This window comes from Serinus canaria, chromosome 6 (assembly GCF_022539315.1).
Source record: "Serinus canaria isolate serCan28SL12 chromosome 6, serCan2020, whole genome shotgun sequence".
Classification (NCBI taxonomy): domain Eukaryota; kingdom Metazoa; phylum Chordata; class Aves; order Passeriformes; family Fringillidae; genus Serinus; species Serinus canaria.
This window is the reverse complement of record NC_066320.1, coordinates 5136723-5150949: the sequence shown is the minus strand read 5'-3', so window position 1 is coordinate 5150949 and position 14227 is coordinate 5136723. Positions and strand designations below refer to the sequence as shown.

Genomic DNA, 14227 nt, shown 5'->3' with positions numbered 1-14227 from the left:
CCAAAATTGGACTTCAAATTTGAAACCCTGGAGCCCAAAATAACAAAGCCAAGGAGTTCTTCCTCACTGAGCACTTCCACTCAAAATCACTTCAGCTTTCCTTCGCGTTCACCAGTCAAAATGATGGATTAATTTTATTTTTATTGTTTCCCAAGACACCACTATTTAAGGGAAAAAAGGAAGCTTTGCAAACAGCCACTTCTTTCTGCCTTTTGTTTGAAACACTGAATTCTGTATTACAATGTAAGGAATTGATTTGCTTTCAAATGTTCCATGAAATCAGTCCTAGAAGCACCACCTGACTACGAGCAGAGCTCAACACAGCCCCTTCATAATGCTCCAAAAATATAAAAGAACCTGTAACATTGACAATTTTTGCTTCAGTGCCCTGTTTCCTGGGGTTTTTCTTAGTATGGGAGTTGGGCTTTTTTTTCTTCTTTGTTTTGTGGTGGTTTTTCTGCTGTTTTTGGTTTTGTTGTATTTTTTTTTTTTCAAGAGATGAAGTTATACCTCATGAGAGTTGTTCCACACACTGAGTCCTAAATTGAGAGTGCAAATCCTTTTCTCTCACATTGCCCTGTTAAACACTTGCCTGGACTTGCTGGCCAAAGGTTGTTTCCTAACACCTATTTTGGAGCACAAACAGCCAACAATTTAAATTTTCTTCACCCACAAAGCCACTGATACCTAAGCCACAAAACATTTGAGTTCCAGTCCTTCAAAGAAAATGTTTTAGTGTCAAAATAATGGAGGATCTCTCAAATAACTCTTCACACTTCTACCAAGACACAAAAAAAGCAGCACAGGTTTAGATTCTGGTAGTTAAGAGCAGCTAAAGGAAAAAAAAAGTGAAATGTATTAATTCTCACAGGTATTTAACTCCTTTTATTACATCATATGTGCTGAATCTGCTTGTATCTGTAGTGTCCATAATTTTATCCTGATGGAAGATAGCAGGAGATGACAGGAAAGCAGCTCCAGGAGGGAGGCAAGGAGTGAGGAGTGAATGGAAGGGTGCGGGAATTAACAGGACCAACCACTCCTTTAAAGCAGCAGATGAAGCAGCTCCCCCCCAAAAATGAGAAATTAGAACAATGCAAAAGGCTCCCTTACGGAAGCATGGAGAATTCCAAGCTGGAAAGGACCCTCAGATATCACTGAGTGCAATTCCAAGCTGGAAAGGACCCTCAGATATCACTGAGTGCAATTCCAAGCTGGAAAGGACCCACAAGGATCAAGTCCAGCTCCAGGCCCTCAGCACAAACCAGAGCTGGAACATTCTCCAGCCAGTTCCCAGTGTCCTCTCTGACTGCCAAAGCAGCAGGTCCTGTCCTAGAGGAACATTTAAAAGAGGGCAAAACGTGGCTCCCTTAGAAAAAACTCAGAGTTCCCATTTCTCCATGGAATCCCAGAATCCACTTCAGCAATCCTCCATCCAAAAAAAAAAATAAAAAAATCTGTCCTAAGGTTCAAGGAAATGAAATTGTTTTAGCTAAGACACATCCATGCTGCTCCTTTTCTCCAGGACTACAGAGTAATCTGAAGTGTAAAACGGGCTAATTAGGAATAAATTAAAAAAAAACCCAAACAAAAAACAAAACCAAAATCCACCAAACCAGAGGGGGTGTCTTCATCCTAGCTCTTTTATTTGATGAAAATTAGAAGGTCCATCCCTGGAAGCAAATAAAAACACAGACACACACAAAAAAAATACCACCAAAAAAAAACAAACCCAAAAAACAAACCCAAACCAAATTATTAATAATAAACCCCAAACAAATGAACAGAAAAAAAATAAAATCAGAAAAATTTCTCTGTTCCCTCCACTCCTAACAGGAAGATGAGCAAGTGGAGCTGAGGGGAAAGTGGTGCATGGGGACAAATGGGAACTTCACACATCCCAAAAAAATTGGGATATCAGGATTTATTCCTGGTGAGGGGCTATGCACAAATCTGTGTGGAAGAATAGCAGGAGCTGCAAACTGAGCTCCAAGGAGATCTCAGATTTAAGTAAAGCAAAAATGAGGTGGCAGAGGGTGGAACCAGATAGGCTTTAATGCCCCTTCCAAGCCAAACCATCCTGGGATTCTGTGATCCATTATTTAAATGGATGTGATTGAAATCAGGAGCAGGGAGAGAGGGAAGGAAGGGCAGGGTGAGTAAGTGGCTCCTTTGAAAGGGGAGATCACTCAGTAAAACTGAACAAGGGCAGGGTGAAAAGAAAAACAGCATTTATCCAGATTTAGGCCAAACTTTAGGACTGGGGAATAATTCCCAAGGTCAGCATGGGAAAGAAGCACTGAACTGGATTAAAACTTGGCTTAAGGACAAGGAGCACAGAAGAAAGGTGACTGGTGTCACTGTGTCAGGGAAATTAAATCAGCACAAAATGTGTCTGGACCTGGGCTTAAAAAAAAACTCAAAAAAACAAACAAACCCCAAAAGATCCATTTTAGGACCATGGGTAAAGGGTGACTTCAGGACCAGCAAGACTCACAATGCTGCAGGGCAGTGAACAGTAATTACTGTTAATAATAATTAGATTGTTTCCAAATAATACAGCTCTTCCTTCTTCCCTTAAAAAAAACCACCACATGTGAAGCCATTAGGCCAAGTTTTAATTGCTGAATGTTAAATTTTCCACAGAAAGAGATTGTTTTTTCTTGCAGAATGAAAATTTCTGGCAATAAAAGCATTACAGGACATCCCAGTTATTGATTTCAATGATTTCATTGCTCTGAGAGCTCTGACACAAAATTTAGGGTCTTACTGATCTGAAGAAATATTTTAACAATTTAAAGGAAAAGTTTGGGTGTCCTGGACCATTTTCTTCCTTCATCACAAAGACAAACCCTGTCCCTGCACTCACTTTTAATTCTATATCAAATCCCATCACTGTATTAAACACAAGAGAGAAAAAAAAAAAACGTCTCACAGAGAATTAATTGAATTCTGAGTATTCTGAGTTCACCTAAGGGCTGAACCTTTGAAAAACTAATTTAAAAAACCACTTATTGTGCTTAGCACCTACAGGAGATGCACAGCCAAAGGAATGATTTGGAAAATCTCAGCCTTGACAGGAAGAGGATGGAGCAACTCTTAATGAAAATGAACTTCTTCCATTCTTTCCCTAATCTGTCGCCCTGAGTACAAACCCCAAAATTTAGAGGTGCAAAATATAAGCAAAAATCCTCTGAAATGCAAGAAAATTAAGACATGGGAAGAGAGGATATTTGGAGCTACCCAAACAAAGGTAACAAAGGTGAATAGATGATGGAGCCAGGGGAATCAGAGCAGGCTGGGAAGAGTTGAAAGCTGAAATTCTTGCAAAAGTCAACCAAACCTTGCAGATATGATGTTTCTGAAGAGGTAAAAACAACAAAAAAAGATAATTCAGGACTTTTTAAGTCTTAAAACTTATGGAGCATTTCTCTAACCCAAGAATTTCCAGTCCAGTGAGCCTCAACTGATGGGCATCTCCTCCCTGCCTGCTGGAATTGTGCTGTCTGAAATTCAGAATAAAACAGCCACAGAATCACCAAGGCTGGGAAATTCCTTCAAGGTCAGAGTCCAGCCCCTGCATCAGCCCTAAACTGTGTCCCCAAGGGCAGATCCTGATGTCTCCTGACCATTTCCAGAGAGGGTGACTCCAACACTGGGCAACCTTTCCCAATACCCTGACTACTTTTTCAGGGAAAAAAATTATTTTGATGCCTAAGCTGAACCTCCCCTGTTAAACAGGCTAAGAAGAACAACTCCAAAATCCTGCTTGAAGCTGCAGCCAAATACAGGGCACTGACCCTGGCACTGCAGGAGAGGCTGAACTGCTGCTTCCTCCTCACTCCCACTGGATTTCACAGGTATCTGTCCCAGCTTCTTCCTCCCCACCTGCAGGAGCCTCTGTCCTGCCCTGTCCTTTTGGGACCCTGGGCTCAGGACACCTGGATCTGTTCAGAGCTGCAGTGCTTTGCTCCCTGTTCTTTTCTCTAGTTTCACTAATGATTTCCAATGTTCCATTTCCATTTTATATCTTAATTTTTTTTTTTTTTTTTTTGGATCACCAAGCCAACCTTCACACCCTGTTCCCAGTTCCAACGCCAAGATATCATTCCCAGGTCAGGCCAGAACCCATCATTTTTATACTGAAGTTCAGGGTGATCCTTTCTGACATGTTTTACTTTATTTTTAAGCCATGCCTAATTTTATCAGCCATTTTATCACCAACTCAGTTGGTCTTGCAAAGTGCTTCTGTAATTCTGCAGTCAATCCCTGGAAGCTCCATCCCAGGAAGTGTTTGGAAGGCATGGGGACATGGAGTAATGGTGGGCTTGGCTGGGTTAATGGTTGGAAATTATGATTCCAGAGGGTTTTTCTAACCCAAATGATTCTGTGATTATATCTTTGTCTTTACAACCAGAATATTTTACATATATTATATATATATTATGATTTGGTAATACCTCAGGATCAGAATTAGCTATTACTTCAGGAATTCAACCATTGAGATCATTCCCAAGATTCTCCAGCCCAGAGCTCTCCTCCTCAATCTCCCTGTGCTTCCAACCTCATCATTTTTTGCCCTTGCCAGTGGCTGACAAAAATCCTCTCCCAGTCTCCTTGGCACAGGAAACAGCCCTGTGCAATCACACCAAACATGGCACAGAAATATCCCTATTTTCTGCCTTCCAAGGTTTGTCCACAGTTTGATCCTGAGGCTGTTTCTGAAGCCATGCCTTTTTTTCCCCTGTAATTCAGGAATTTTTTGACAGCTGAGACCAGCAGACAGGAGGGATCCATGAAGCTCCCATTGGAATAAGAGAAACAAAACAACCTCCAGAGTGAGGAGCAGGAGAGCATCACTTCCTGTTGTTTGTGCAGAGATCCATATCTGGAGAATCATGGACATTGGGAAGATTTGAACTGTTGCAGTAAGGTAGAAAATTTATAAAGACAGGCCTTATAAAATCAGGCCTGCTCTGGTAGATCAGTGGCTAGCCTGTCAAGCTAGCACATGGCAAGCTCCCATGTGAAAGCAATCCTGGTGGGAACAGTTTGTTAACATAATTTATTCCTGGGTGAAAACCAACTAGCACCTGTATAAACATTAAATCTATCCATGAGAATCAGTGAGGAAAATATGTGAACAATTCAACAGCAGAGAGATTTGATGGACAAGTAAAATTCCTTTTACTAACCAACAGATTCATTGGCAAGAAAGCCACTGACCAACTGGAGTCACACACGAGGTCTGTAGAATTGTATAAAAAGGAGTTATGTGAATCAAGAATGGACTTTTTCTTCCATGAAGGAAATGGAGTCGGTGTGATTTATTCTGATATTGAACTATAGTGGCACTGCTGGGGGCATCTCTCTGATCCAAAGCACCTCCATGAGAAAGGAATCAGAGAACCACAAAATACCCTGGGCTGGAAGGACCCACAAGAATCATGGATCCTGCCCAGACCCCCCCCACCAATCCCACCCTGGGCATCCCTGGAATGTCCAAGCTCTCCTGGAGCTCTGGCAGCCTCCAGGCTGTGCCCTTTCCCTGGGGAGCCTGGGCAGTGCCAGCATCCTCTGGGGGAAGAACCTTTCTCTGAAATCCAACCTAAACCTCACCTGGCACTCAAGCACTGCTCCAGCCATTCCCTAGGAGCAGAGATTGGAGCTGCCCATGCTGCCCAGTTTGGCTGGAAATCTCACAGAGTTCAAAAACTCCAGCCTGGAGAAATTCCAGAGTAGACACTACAGCAGAAATGTTCTCCATCACCTCTTACACAATGGGATCCCAAACCAATTTCCCTCTCTAACCCTGGAATTGCAAACACTCTGCTCCACTCTGACCTTCTAATCAACAGGGAAAGAGCCCCACTGCAGAGCTGTTTCTGACGAATTGTCTGTCACTGGGTTAATGACAGCCTTGGGTGAAAGCCCTCCTGGGACCACGGGGATACATCCAAGGGATCCAGAAAATGCCATGAAAGAATATTCTTCAAGATCCTCTGTGTTATCCTGGCATGGTGTCGAAGCACATTTCTGGCACCAGCTCTGTGGGGAGGGCACCAAAACAACCCAAGGGACACAAACCAATTCTTTTTCACAGAATTCCAGAGTGGTTTGGCTTGGAGGGGCCTTAAAGCTCATCCAGTTCCACTAGCCCAGGTTGAGGCTGTATTCACTATGAGACTGCATTCACCATAAAGCTCCTACATTCAGGGAAAAGTCTGGTAAATAAAAATCAGACTACAAATGTTATCTGAAGCTGGGAATCTTATCTTACCTTTTCTCTCTTTCCCACCTATTTTTTTTTAATAATACAATTGAAATTTTTCTTGAGATGCCCAAGTCACATTAATCCTCCCTAATATCCCAAATACAATCAAATACAACAGACAATGGTTTATGAATTGACCAGTCAGGATGGATGAAAACCCACTCTAGAACTACCAATTTAATTAACTAAATCAATTTATCTATCAATTTAGCTATCTAAACTACTCTAAAGTAATCAATTTCATTTCGCCACTACACAGGGGCCCACATGAGGTCACCAAAATACTCCTCTATTTTTCCACCTGATGTTCTAAAAACCAAAGCATTTTTAGTCACTAATACAATGCCATCAGAAAAGGAAAATCCATTTTTGCAGGAGAAATAAAATGCTTCCCTTGATTTTGAATCTGAAAAAGATGCATTTTCTTTAAAGGGAAGAAAATCTGATGTAGTCCTGAGGAACAGAGACCAGAGTGGTACAATCAGAAATGGAGAAGGTCTGTGAGGGTGGGAAGGTTCTAGCACAGACTCCCAGAGCAGCTGGGGCTGCCCCTGGATCCCTGGCAGTGCCCAAGGCCAGGCTGGATGGGGCTTGGAGCTGCCTGGGACAGTGGAAGGTGTCCCTGCCCATGGCAGGGTTGGCACTGGATGAGCTTTAAGGTCCCTTCCAACTCAAACCAATCTGGGATTCTCTGCCCATCATTAGCATCAAAATATTTCCAGGTTTTTTTTTTTTTTTTTTTTTTTCTTTTGCAACTCCCACAGGTTTTATAGCAGCTCTGAATGGATAAATGTCATGATTTTTCCTTAATTACTGGACAGCAACTCACTGCAAATACTGAGGAGAAACCCCTGCAGCTCCCCATGCTTGGCCTACTCCAAAAGTGAGTCCCTGTGAACGGAATCACCCCCAGCATGAGCAAGGTGATCAAAATTGGCTCTTCCTCAGGAATGGTGAGTTCTCCAAAGCACAGGAATTCCATCCATGAGCACTTCCCTGCCTGTGCCAGCACAGCCAGCCTCCCACAGCCCATCCTCTTTGCAAATGGATGGTAATGGAAGTGCCAGCTTCGATTCTGGCTGATTGATAAATAACCCCTGCTCAAACAGCAAAGGAGCAAAGTGCATCTGATTAATTCTCCCACTTGCTTCATGCTTAAAAAAAAAATAAATAAATAAAACATGCCTGGCACTTTTTAGAGCTGGTGACAAGAACAATCTCATGTCTAGAGTGCAGTAGTCATGTCACTAATTTTAATTAAGCCTTTTCAGTTTAATGGTTTAATCCACATATTGTGGCAGCCTTGCTGTTACCACATGGAAATTTCAATGGGAACCCCCTAAATTCCACTTTTCTTATTTTGCAAGGAAGCTGTAATAATGCCCATGTTTCTTGGAAGGGAGTGGAAGTGCCAAGAGCTTCCATAGGAGGGCAAAATTGGTTCTCTCCTTGCTTATCATCTAATATATTCCAGAGGAAGAGGAAGGCTGAAATCCAGAATTTCTTAGTAGGATGTTGAGTTTTTTTCATTGTCTCCCTATTTGAGAATTCAACATTTATCAGCAATGCAGGTGAGTGCCCCCATTTCCTGCCCACCTTCTTTCCTGCATTCAAATATTCCTGTATTGACTTAACCACCTTTTCCATTTTACAGTTTCCCATGATATCTTAACAGAAGAAAAAAAAATGATCTTCTCACATCAGAGGGAATATTTTAAACACTAAACTGAGCACATGCTGCAAAAATAGCATATTTTCTGTTTGAAGGGAAACATCACACATTGCACCCCTCCAGATAAAACAGAATCAGATCCTACAACTGCAAGAAATGAGAAATGTGCAACACAAGAAGCTGAAGGTTTGATTTGGTACAAGCCTGAGCCATTATTCCAATGGTCCCTGAAGGATACAGCATAAAAACTTTCATTGTTTTAGCAAGTGGAACATAATCATTCTTACAGAGTGCTCCTTTTCCTTACTGTTTCCTTATTTTCCCTGACTGCACATTTACCACAGCAACAGGAACCCACTAAATCCTGTAGGCATGGCCATTAACAACCCAAGTTAGTACTGAGGTACAGAAAACACCCTCCCACAGCAGGTAACTGATTTCTTAACTGACACATTGTGCACTCCAGGTTTGGGAAGAAAGGGCTACAGGGCTTTAACCTGGAACTCCTTTGGATATTGAGAGTCATGGAATGGTTTGGGTTGGGAGGGACCTCAAAGCCCATCCAGTGCCACCCCTGCCATGGGCAGGGACACCTTCCACTGCTCCAGGCTGCTCCAAGCTCCAAAGTCCAACCTGGCCTTGGGCACTGCCAGGGATCCAGGGGCTGTGCTTTGGGGCTTTTCCCAGCACAAGGAGCTGAATGGGCAGCAGAGCCCTGGCAGCAGGGCAGGGAGGGATCCTGGCCCTGGGCAGCCCTGGAGGCACCTCTGGAGTGCTGTGTCCAGCTCTGGGGGCTGAGCACAGCAGGGCCAGGAGCTGCTGGAGCTGGGAAGGGCCTGGAGCAGCTGGGGGCCCAGGGAAGGCTGAGGGAGCTGGGGCTGCCCAGCCTGGAGAGGAGCCCCAGCTGAGAGGGGCCCTCAGGCCTGGCTGTCCCTGGGGGCAGGAGGGGCAGAGCAGGGCCCAGGCTCTGCTCCGGGGCCCAGCCATGGCACCAGAGCCACGGGCAGGGCCTGAGCCCAGCCATTGCCCTGCCCAGGAGGCACAACTTCTTCCCTGGGCAGTGCCCAGCCTGAGCAGATTGCCCACAGAGCCTGGGGGCTCTCCTCCCTGGGGCTGGGGCACAGCTGGGTGCACACAGTGCTGTGCCCTGGGCTCTGCCATGGCCCTGCTCCAGCAGGGAGGGGACACCAGGTGCCCACTGAGCTCCTGCAGCCTCAGCCGGTCTGGGGTCCTGTGAATATTCACTACTCAAATATGAATTATTCACTGCTACCCCAACCTGACCCATGCTAATGATGCCTCAGGTTTGAGCTTTTCTATTTTTCACATTCTGTGCTGCTTTAGTGTGTGGGTCTGAGCTTCACATTAAGGGATGGTGATCTCTCTGCACAGAGCAGGGAGACAAAAAAATTCCTTCTCCAGCTGGGACCAAGGACAAATGATCCAAATCTCAGGCCCAAGAGCATAAACAACATGGACTGAAGAGAGAAAAACAAGGATGGGACTGCCTGGGCTAAAGCTGGAATGGGACAATGAACTCCAAGATGCAAATGGAGCAGAACTGATCCCAGTGACAGACCCCGTGACTGGGTGTGCATTTTGTGCCCATTTTGGTTCACCTTGGGTGCAGCCCTGGCTGGGCTCTTGTGCTGCCCAAGGTGGATCCATGGAGAAGATCCTTTTAATAAATCCCTGCTTTATTCTTTAACTCTGTCTGGCCTCTGCTCTAGGGCAGCTTTCTCCAGGCATCAGTGGGACTCTGAACATTCACCACTCACACAGTGCTCCGTATCCCTGTGTTCCAGAATGGGCTGGGAACTGAACACATTAAACAGAAACCAGCTGCATTTTTAGGACAACAGGGCTCATAAAAAGTGAGGGCACTCACTGAGTGATGCTGAGCTTGTTCACACAATGTAATGTGAAATGTTACAGCTCTGCCAGGGTTCATTCCCTTTCCACAAGCACTTCACACCCTTCTTCCCCCATGGAGCTAAGTGATGCCTGACAGGCTAAGACACACACAAAGGGATCTAGAGAAAGGAAGATGAAGCTATTATTGTGCAAGGATGTCAAAAAAAAGGGGAAAAAACCAACCTGAAAAACTCCACTAACAACCAAACTAAGCTCAGCAGGTAAAGAAGGAAAAGGCTAAAAAAGAAGAGAAAACTGCAGAAGAGACAAGCAGGCCCACCCTACATTTTCTCCAATGCTTTATGTTTTCCAGAGAATATAAAAACACTGAAAAAAAAGTCAGCCCAAATTACCTTAATAACCAAGTCAAACTTCTGGTGTAAATCCCTGTTTATTGGCTTGAGGAGTGTCAGTTCAGCTGTTGTGAGATTCATATGGAAATACTGGGGATAATCCTCAGGAGTACCTGCAAAAAAGACATGGAGGTTTAAACAGCTCTGAAAGGTTTAGTTCAGCAATGTGTTTATTTTACTCATTAATCATCAAAGGAACAAAACCTCATTTTGTTATTGGAAGGAGAAAATATTGCCTTATGTGGACACAGAGCTTAAGGATACTATAAAGTTATGTGTTTAATATTATTATTTCCTTACTCTCCAAAACCACAAAGATTCCTCTCAACTGGGCCTCCCTAAGTACTTGATAACAGCAGGAATATTATTAATAGCACATAAATAATAGATATAAGTAATAACAATATGGTAACAACAGATAGGTTATTTTAGAAATCCTTCTGGGAAAAGTTTCTCCTCAGGGAGGAAGCACCAGAAGAAATCTCAGTTTATTGTCAGCTGTAAGTGGTGTTTTCATGGCTGTGGATTTCCAGGATATTCTCCAGCAGCCTCAGAGCCTGAGTGGATTTGGGAGCCCGTGGAGATGGAGGAAGGGCTGTTCCAAGGCCTGTGCCTGGCAGCTGCTGCCCAAAAATGCACCTGTGCCTAAAGCCAAAATGTTCCAGCACCACAGCCTGGCACAGGAGGAGGGAAAAACCCCAGCTACAGTAATTCTGAACCCTGGGATTTGCAAAGAAATGGTGCAGAAGGGCCCAGAAATTCCAAGTGTTCCACACAGAGTGAACTCCAGCACTTCCAGCTCAGCAACACTGTGAGAGCACCTCAAGGAGCCCAAATTCTGATAATAAGAACCTTAAAATCTTGAGGGGGTTAGGTCTGGGAGCAGCCCTGTCAGCAGCTGAGGGCAGAAGGCACTCCTGGCTCAAGGGGTAAGAGCTCCCCCAAAAAAATCCCTGAGCCCCTAAAGGTGCCCTGGGAGCAGCACAAACCTGGCCCTGCCAAACCCTGCATCCAGCCAGGAATGAGGCATGGATTGAACACAAGGGAAGATCACTTTCCTCATCAGTGCTGCTACTTTTTGCTCCCTTTACAAGTAGAATGGTTGGAGAGTACTTTTAGAAAGCCAGGAGATAAATTACTGCAGTAATTCAATTTGCAATCCTCCAATGACAGCCATCTGCTAGATAAATAAATTATACACATTATTTTCTATATATAATATACATATAATTAATATCTATATGATATGATCTATAATAGCTAATATATAAATTACTATTATATATAACTATATTATCTATATTATATATTCATACATATATATCTCCATTTATTTTTTTTTCAGTGACTATTAATCTACACTGATATCTATCATTGACCCAAAAAGCAGCAAAAGAACCACCATGGATTATTTTTTCTCTTAGACCACCAGCCCAAATGCAGAGCTTCAAGCTCCAGGTCCTGTATCCCCTCACCCTGCCTGTCAATTTCAAGTTCTAATTAATTAATCGAATTTTTGAAGAGCTCAAGGCACCCAGCAGGAGCTCCAGAATTTTGGCAGGTAAGAAATTGTTGGTTTTAGAGGCTGCACATCAGCAGGGCTGCTGCTGAAGCTAAAAAATGTCACAGAATTAGGGACAAAATGCAAAAACTCTGAGAAAGGAGCGAAAAAAAGCACCCTAAAGGAGAACAAATATGTAGGGGAGGAGGGTAAAAGTCACAAAGGGGTCTAGAGAAAGGAAGATGAAGCTAATATTGTGTAAGGATGTCAGGAAATAATCCAGGGAAAAAAAAAAGGGGAATAAACCAACCCAAAAAAACTCCACTAACAACCAAACCAACCTCAGCAGGTAAAGGAGGAAAAGGCAGCAAGGTGGATGACAGAAAATAAAATTCGAGATAACTCAGGTGGATGCCCCAAATCCTGCCTGGGGATTCCTACTGAGCTCCCCAGATTCAGAGCTCAGATTCCTGGATTTTTCAACTCTGGGAGCCAGCTTTGCCAGGACCAGGGACATCTGCTTCTGCATGTACAGAATAATTTCCCTTTTGACAGCACAGAGCAGCCCTCAGTCCACCTCTGCCTGTGCTGAAATCCAGGGAGGAGCTCCTGGCTCCAGAAATTCCATGGGTTTGGAGAGGCTGAGGGATCAAAATGGTGGGGGCAGCAAGGAGAGGAGGAAAGGACTCCTCAATTTGCTTTTTCCAGAGCCAGAGGAAAGGTTTTGTGAGGCTTAAAATGGACACAGGACTGGAGGATCCCCCCCCTTCCCAAAACTTAATTTTCATTTTTGGCTCTTCAAAATATTTTAAAAAATGTCCCAAACTGGCAGCAGAAATCACAGAGCCAGTTCCAAGGGCAACAAAAGCCCATGATTGAAAGGAAAATTCAGCTTTTCTCAAGGATTGGCCCCAGAGAAAATCTTTGCTCCTAAAAAGAATATTTCACTCGTAATTTACTATTAAACATAATACTATTAAAAATAATAAAGTTTTCTAGTCAAAAAATGAAATTTACTGGTAGAATCAATGGCAGTGCTAATAAAAAATAAAGGGAAAGGCCTTGCTTCATGCCTGGATAAGTCCAGGGAACGTGGGTATATTGCAAAGACCAAAAGAAATGAACATTTCCAAAAGCCAAGGATTGGAAAAATTAGTGTATTACTAAAAAAAAAAAAAAAAGAAAACCCAAAAAAACCAAACAAACAAATAAAAAACCCCAAAAAATCAACCCAAATATCCCATTCCCAAACCTTAAATATCTCAAATATCCACAGTGCTTGGAGCATGTGCCTTGCACAGGTGAACAAAAAAAGAACCAAATAAAACTGAGTCAAAATAAATAAAATTAAAATCACTCTAATAAGTAACTTATTCCCTTATTCCACAGGTTCAAACCTCCCTGTGTTTAAAAAGGGACATTCCTAAATATATCAAGGAGAAGGAGGTTTAGATCTAAAGAAAAGGGGGGAGAAAAATTCACATACTGAGAAATATCTGCAAGGGCTGTTTTCTGTGAAAATGCTTAATATTTTCTGAGGCTAAAACAGAAATAGCAAATCCTGGAAAAGATGAAGGCAGACTTAAAATCCAAAAAGAAATCCTTAGGAAGAGCGCAGGGGAAGAAAAATAAGGAAAATAAAAAGAGAAAACCAGACAAGAGAAAAAAAATAGAAGAGCAAAGAGGGGGGAATAAGAGGAAAAAAAGAAGGTACAAAGAAGCAAACAGGAAAAAAAGGGCAAAAATTAATAGTAAAATAAAAATAGAAAGTAGAAAAAATAAACGAGGAAAAAGAAATGAGGAAAAAAGATGGAAAAATTAAGAAAGAAGGAAAAAACAAAAAAGGAAAAAGATGAACACATGAAAATATAGGGGAAGGAGAAAGAAGGAAAAAAAGGAGGAAAAGGAAAATATAAGGGGGAAAGAATAAAAGAGAAGGAAAATAGAAAGGAGAAAATAAGGAAAAAAGAAGGCAAAAAATGAAAATAGAAAGAATAGAAAAAGCAAGGAAAAGCTAAAAAGAAAAAGCAGTAAAGAGGAAAATATCCCGGGGGAAATGAGAAAAAAGAAACAAGGAGAAAGAAACGAGGAAAAGAGAAACAATGTGTAAAGAAAATAAAAAAGGAAGATAAAAAAATCAAAAGGTTAGGGAAGAAGGGGAAAAGAAGGAAAAAAGAAAGAGGGAGGGAAAAAGAAGGAAAACAAGGGAAAAAAGAGGAGAATAACAAAAGTGAAAGAAAATTGAAGAAATAAAGAAAAAAAAACAAAGGAAGAATGAAGGAAGAGATGGACAAGAGAAAAAAAGCAAAAAAGAAAAAAGAAGGAATAGAAGATGAAAGAAAAATGTAAAGAAAGAAAAGGACAACAAAAAGAAAAAGGAAAGAAGGAAAAAGAAAATATAGGAAAAAACAAGTCCACAAACCAACCTACACTGCTGCACCACCGCACCTTTCTGAATTATTTCTTGGAGGTCAGAACAGCCACCCCAATATTCCCAACATCCCAGGTTAGTG

The 14227-nt window shown here is 42.5% G+C and overlaps 1 protein-coding gene across 4 annotated transcripts in view; it reads right to left on the bottom strand.

Annotated features, from left to right (window-relative positions):
* Positions 1-14227, bottom strand: part of PCDH15 (protocadherin related 15) — a 263505-nt gene that overhangs the window by 150617 nt on the left and 98661 nt on the right. For all 4 annotated transcript variants that reach the window (XM_030241129.2, XM_030241128.2, XM_050976520.1 and 1 more), the window contains one exon: positions 10214-10326. In XM_030241129.2, the coding sequence (XP_030096989.2) occupies positions 10214-10326 (113 nt within the window). The remainder of the gene's footprint in view (positions 1-10213; positions 10327-14227) is intronic.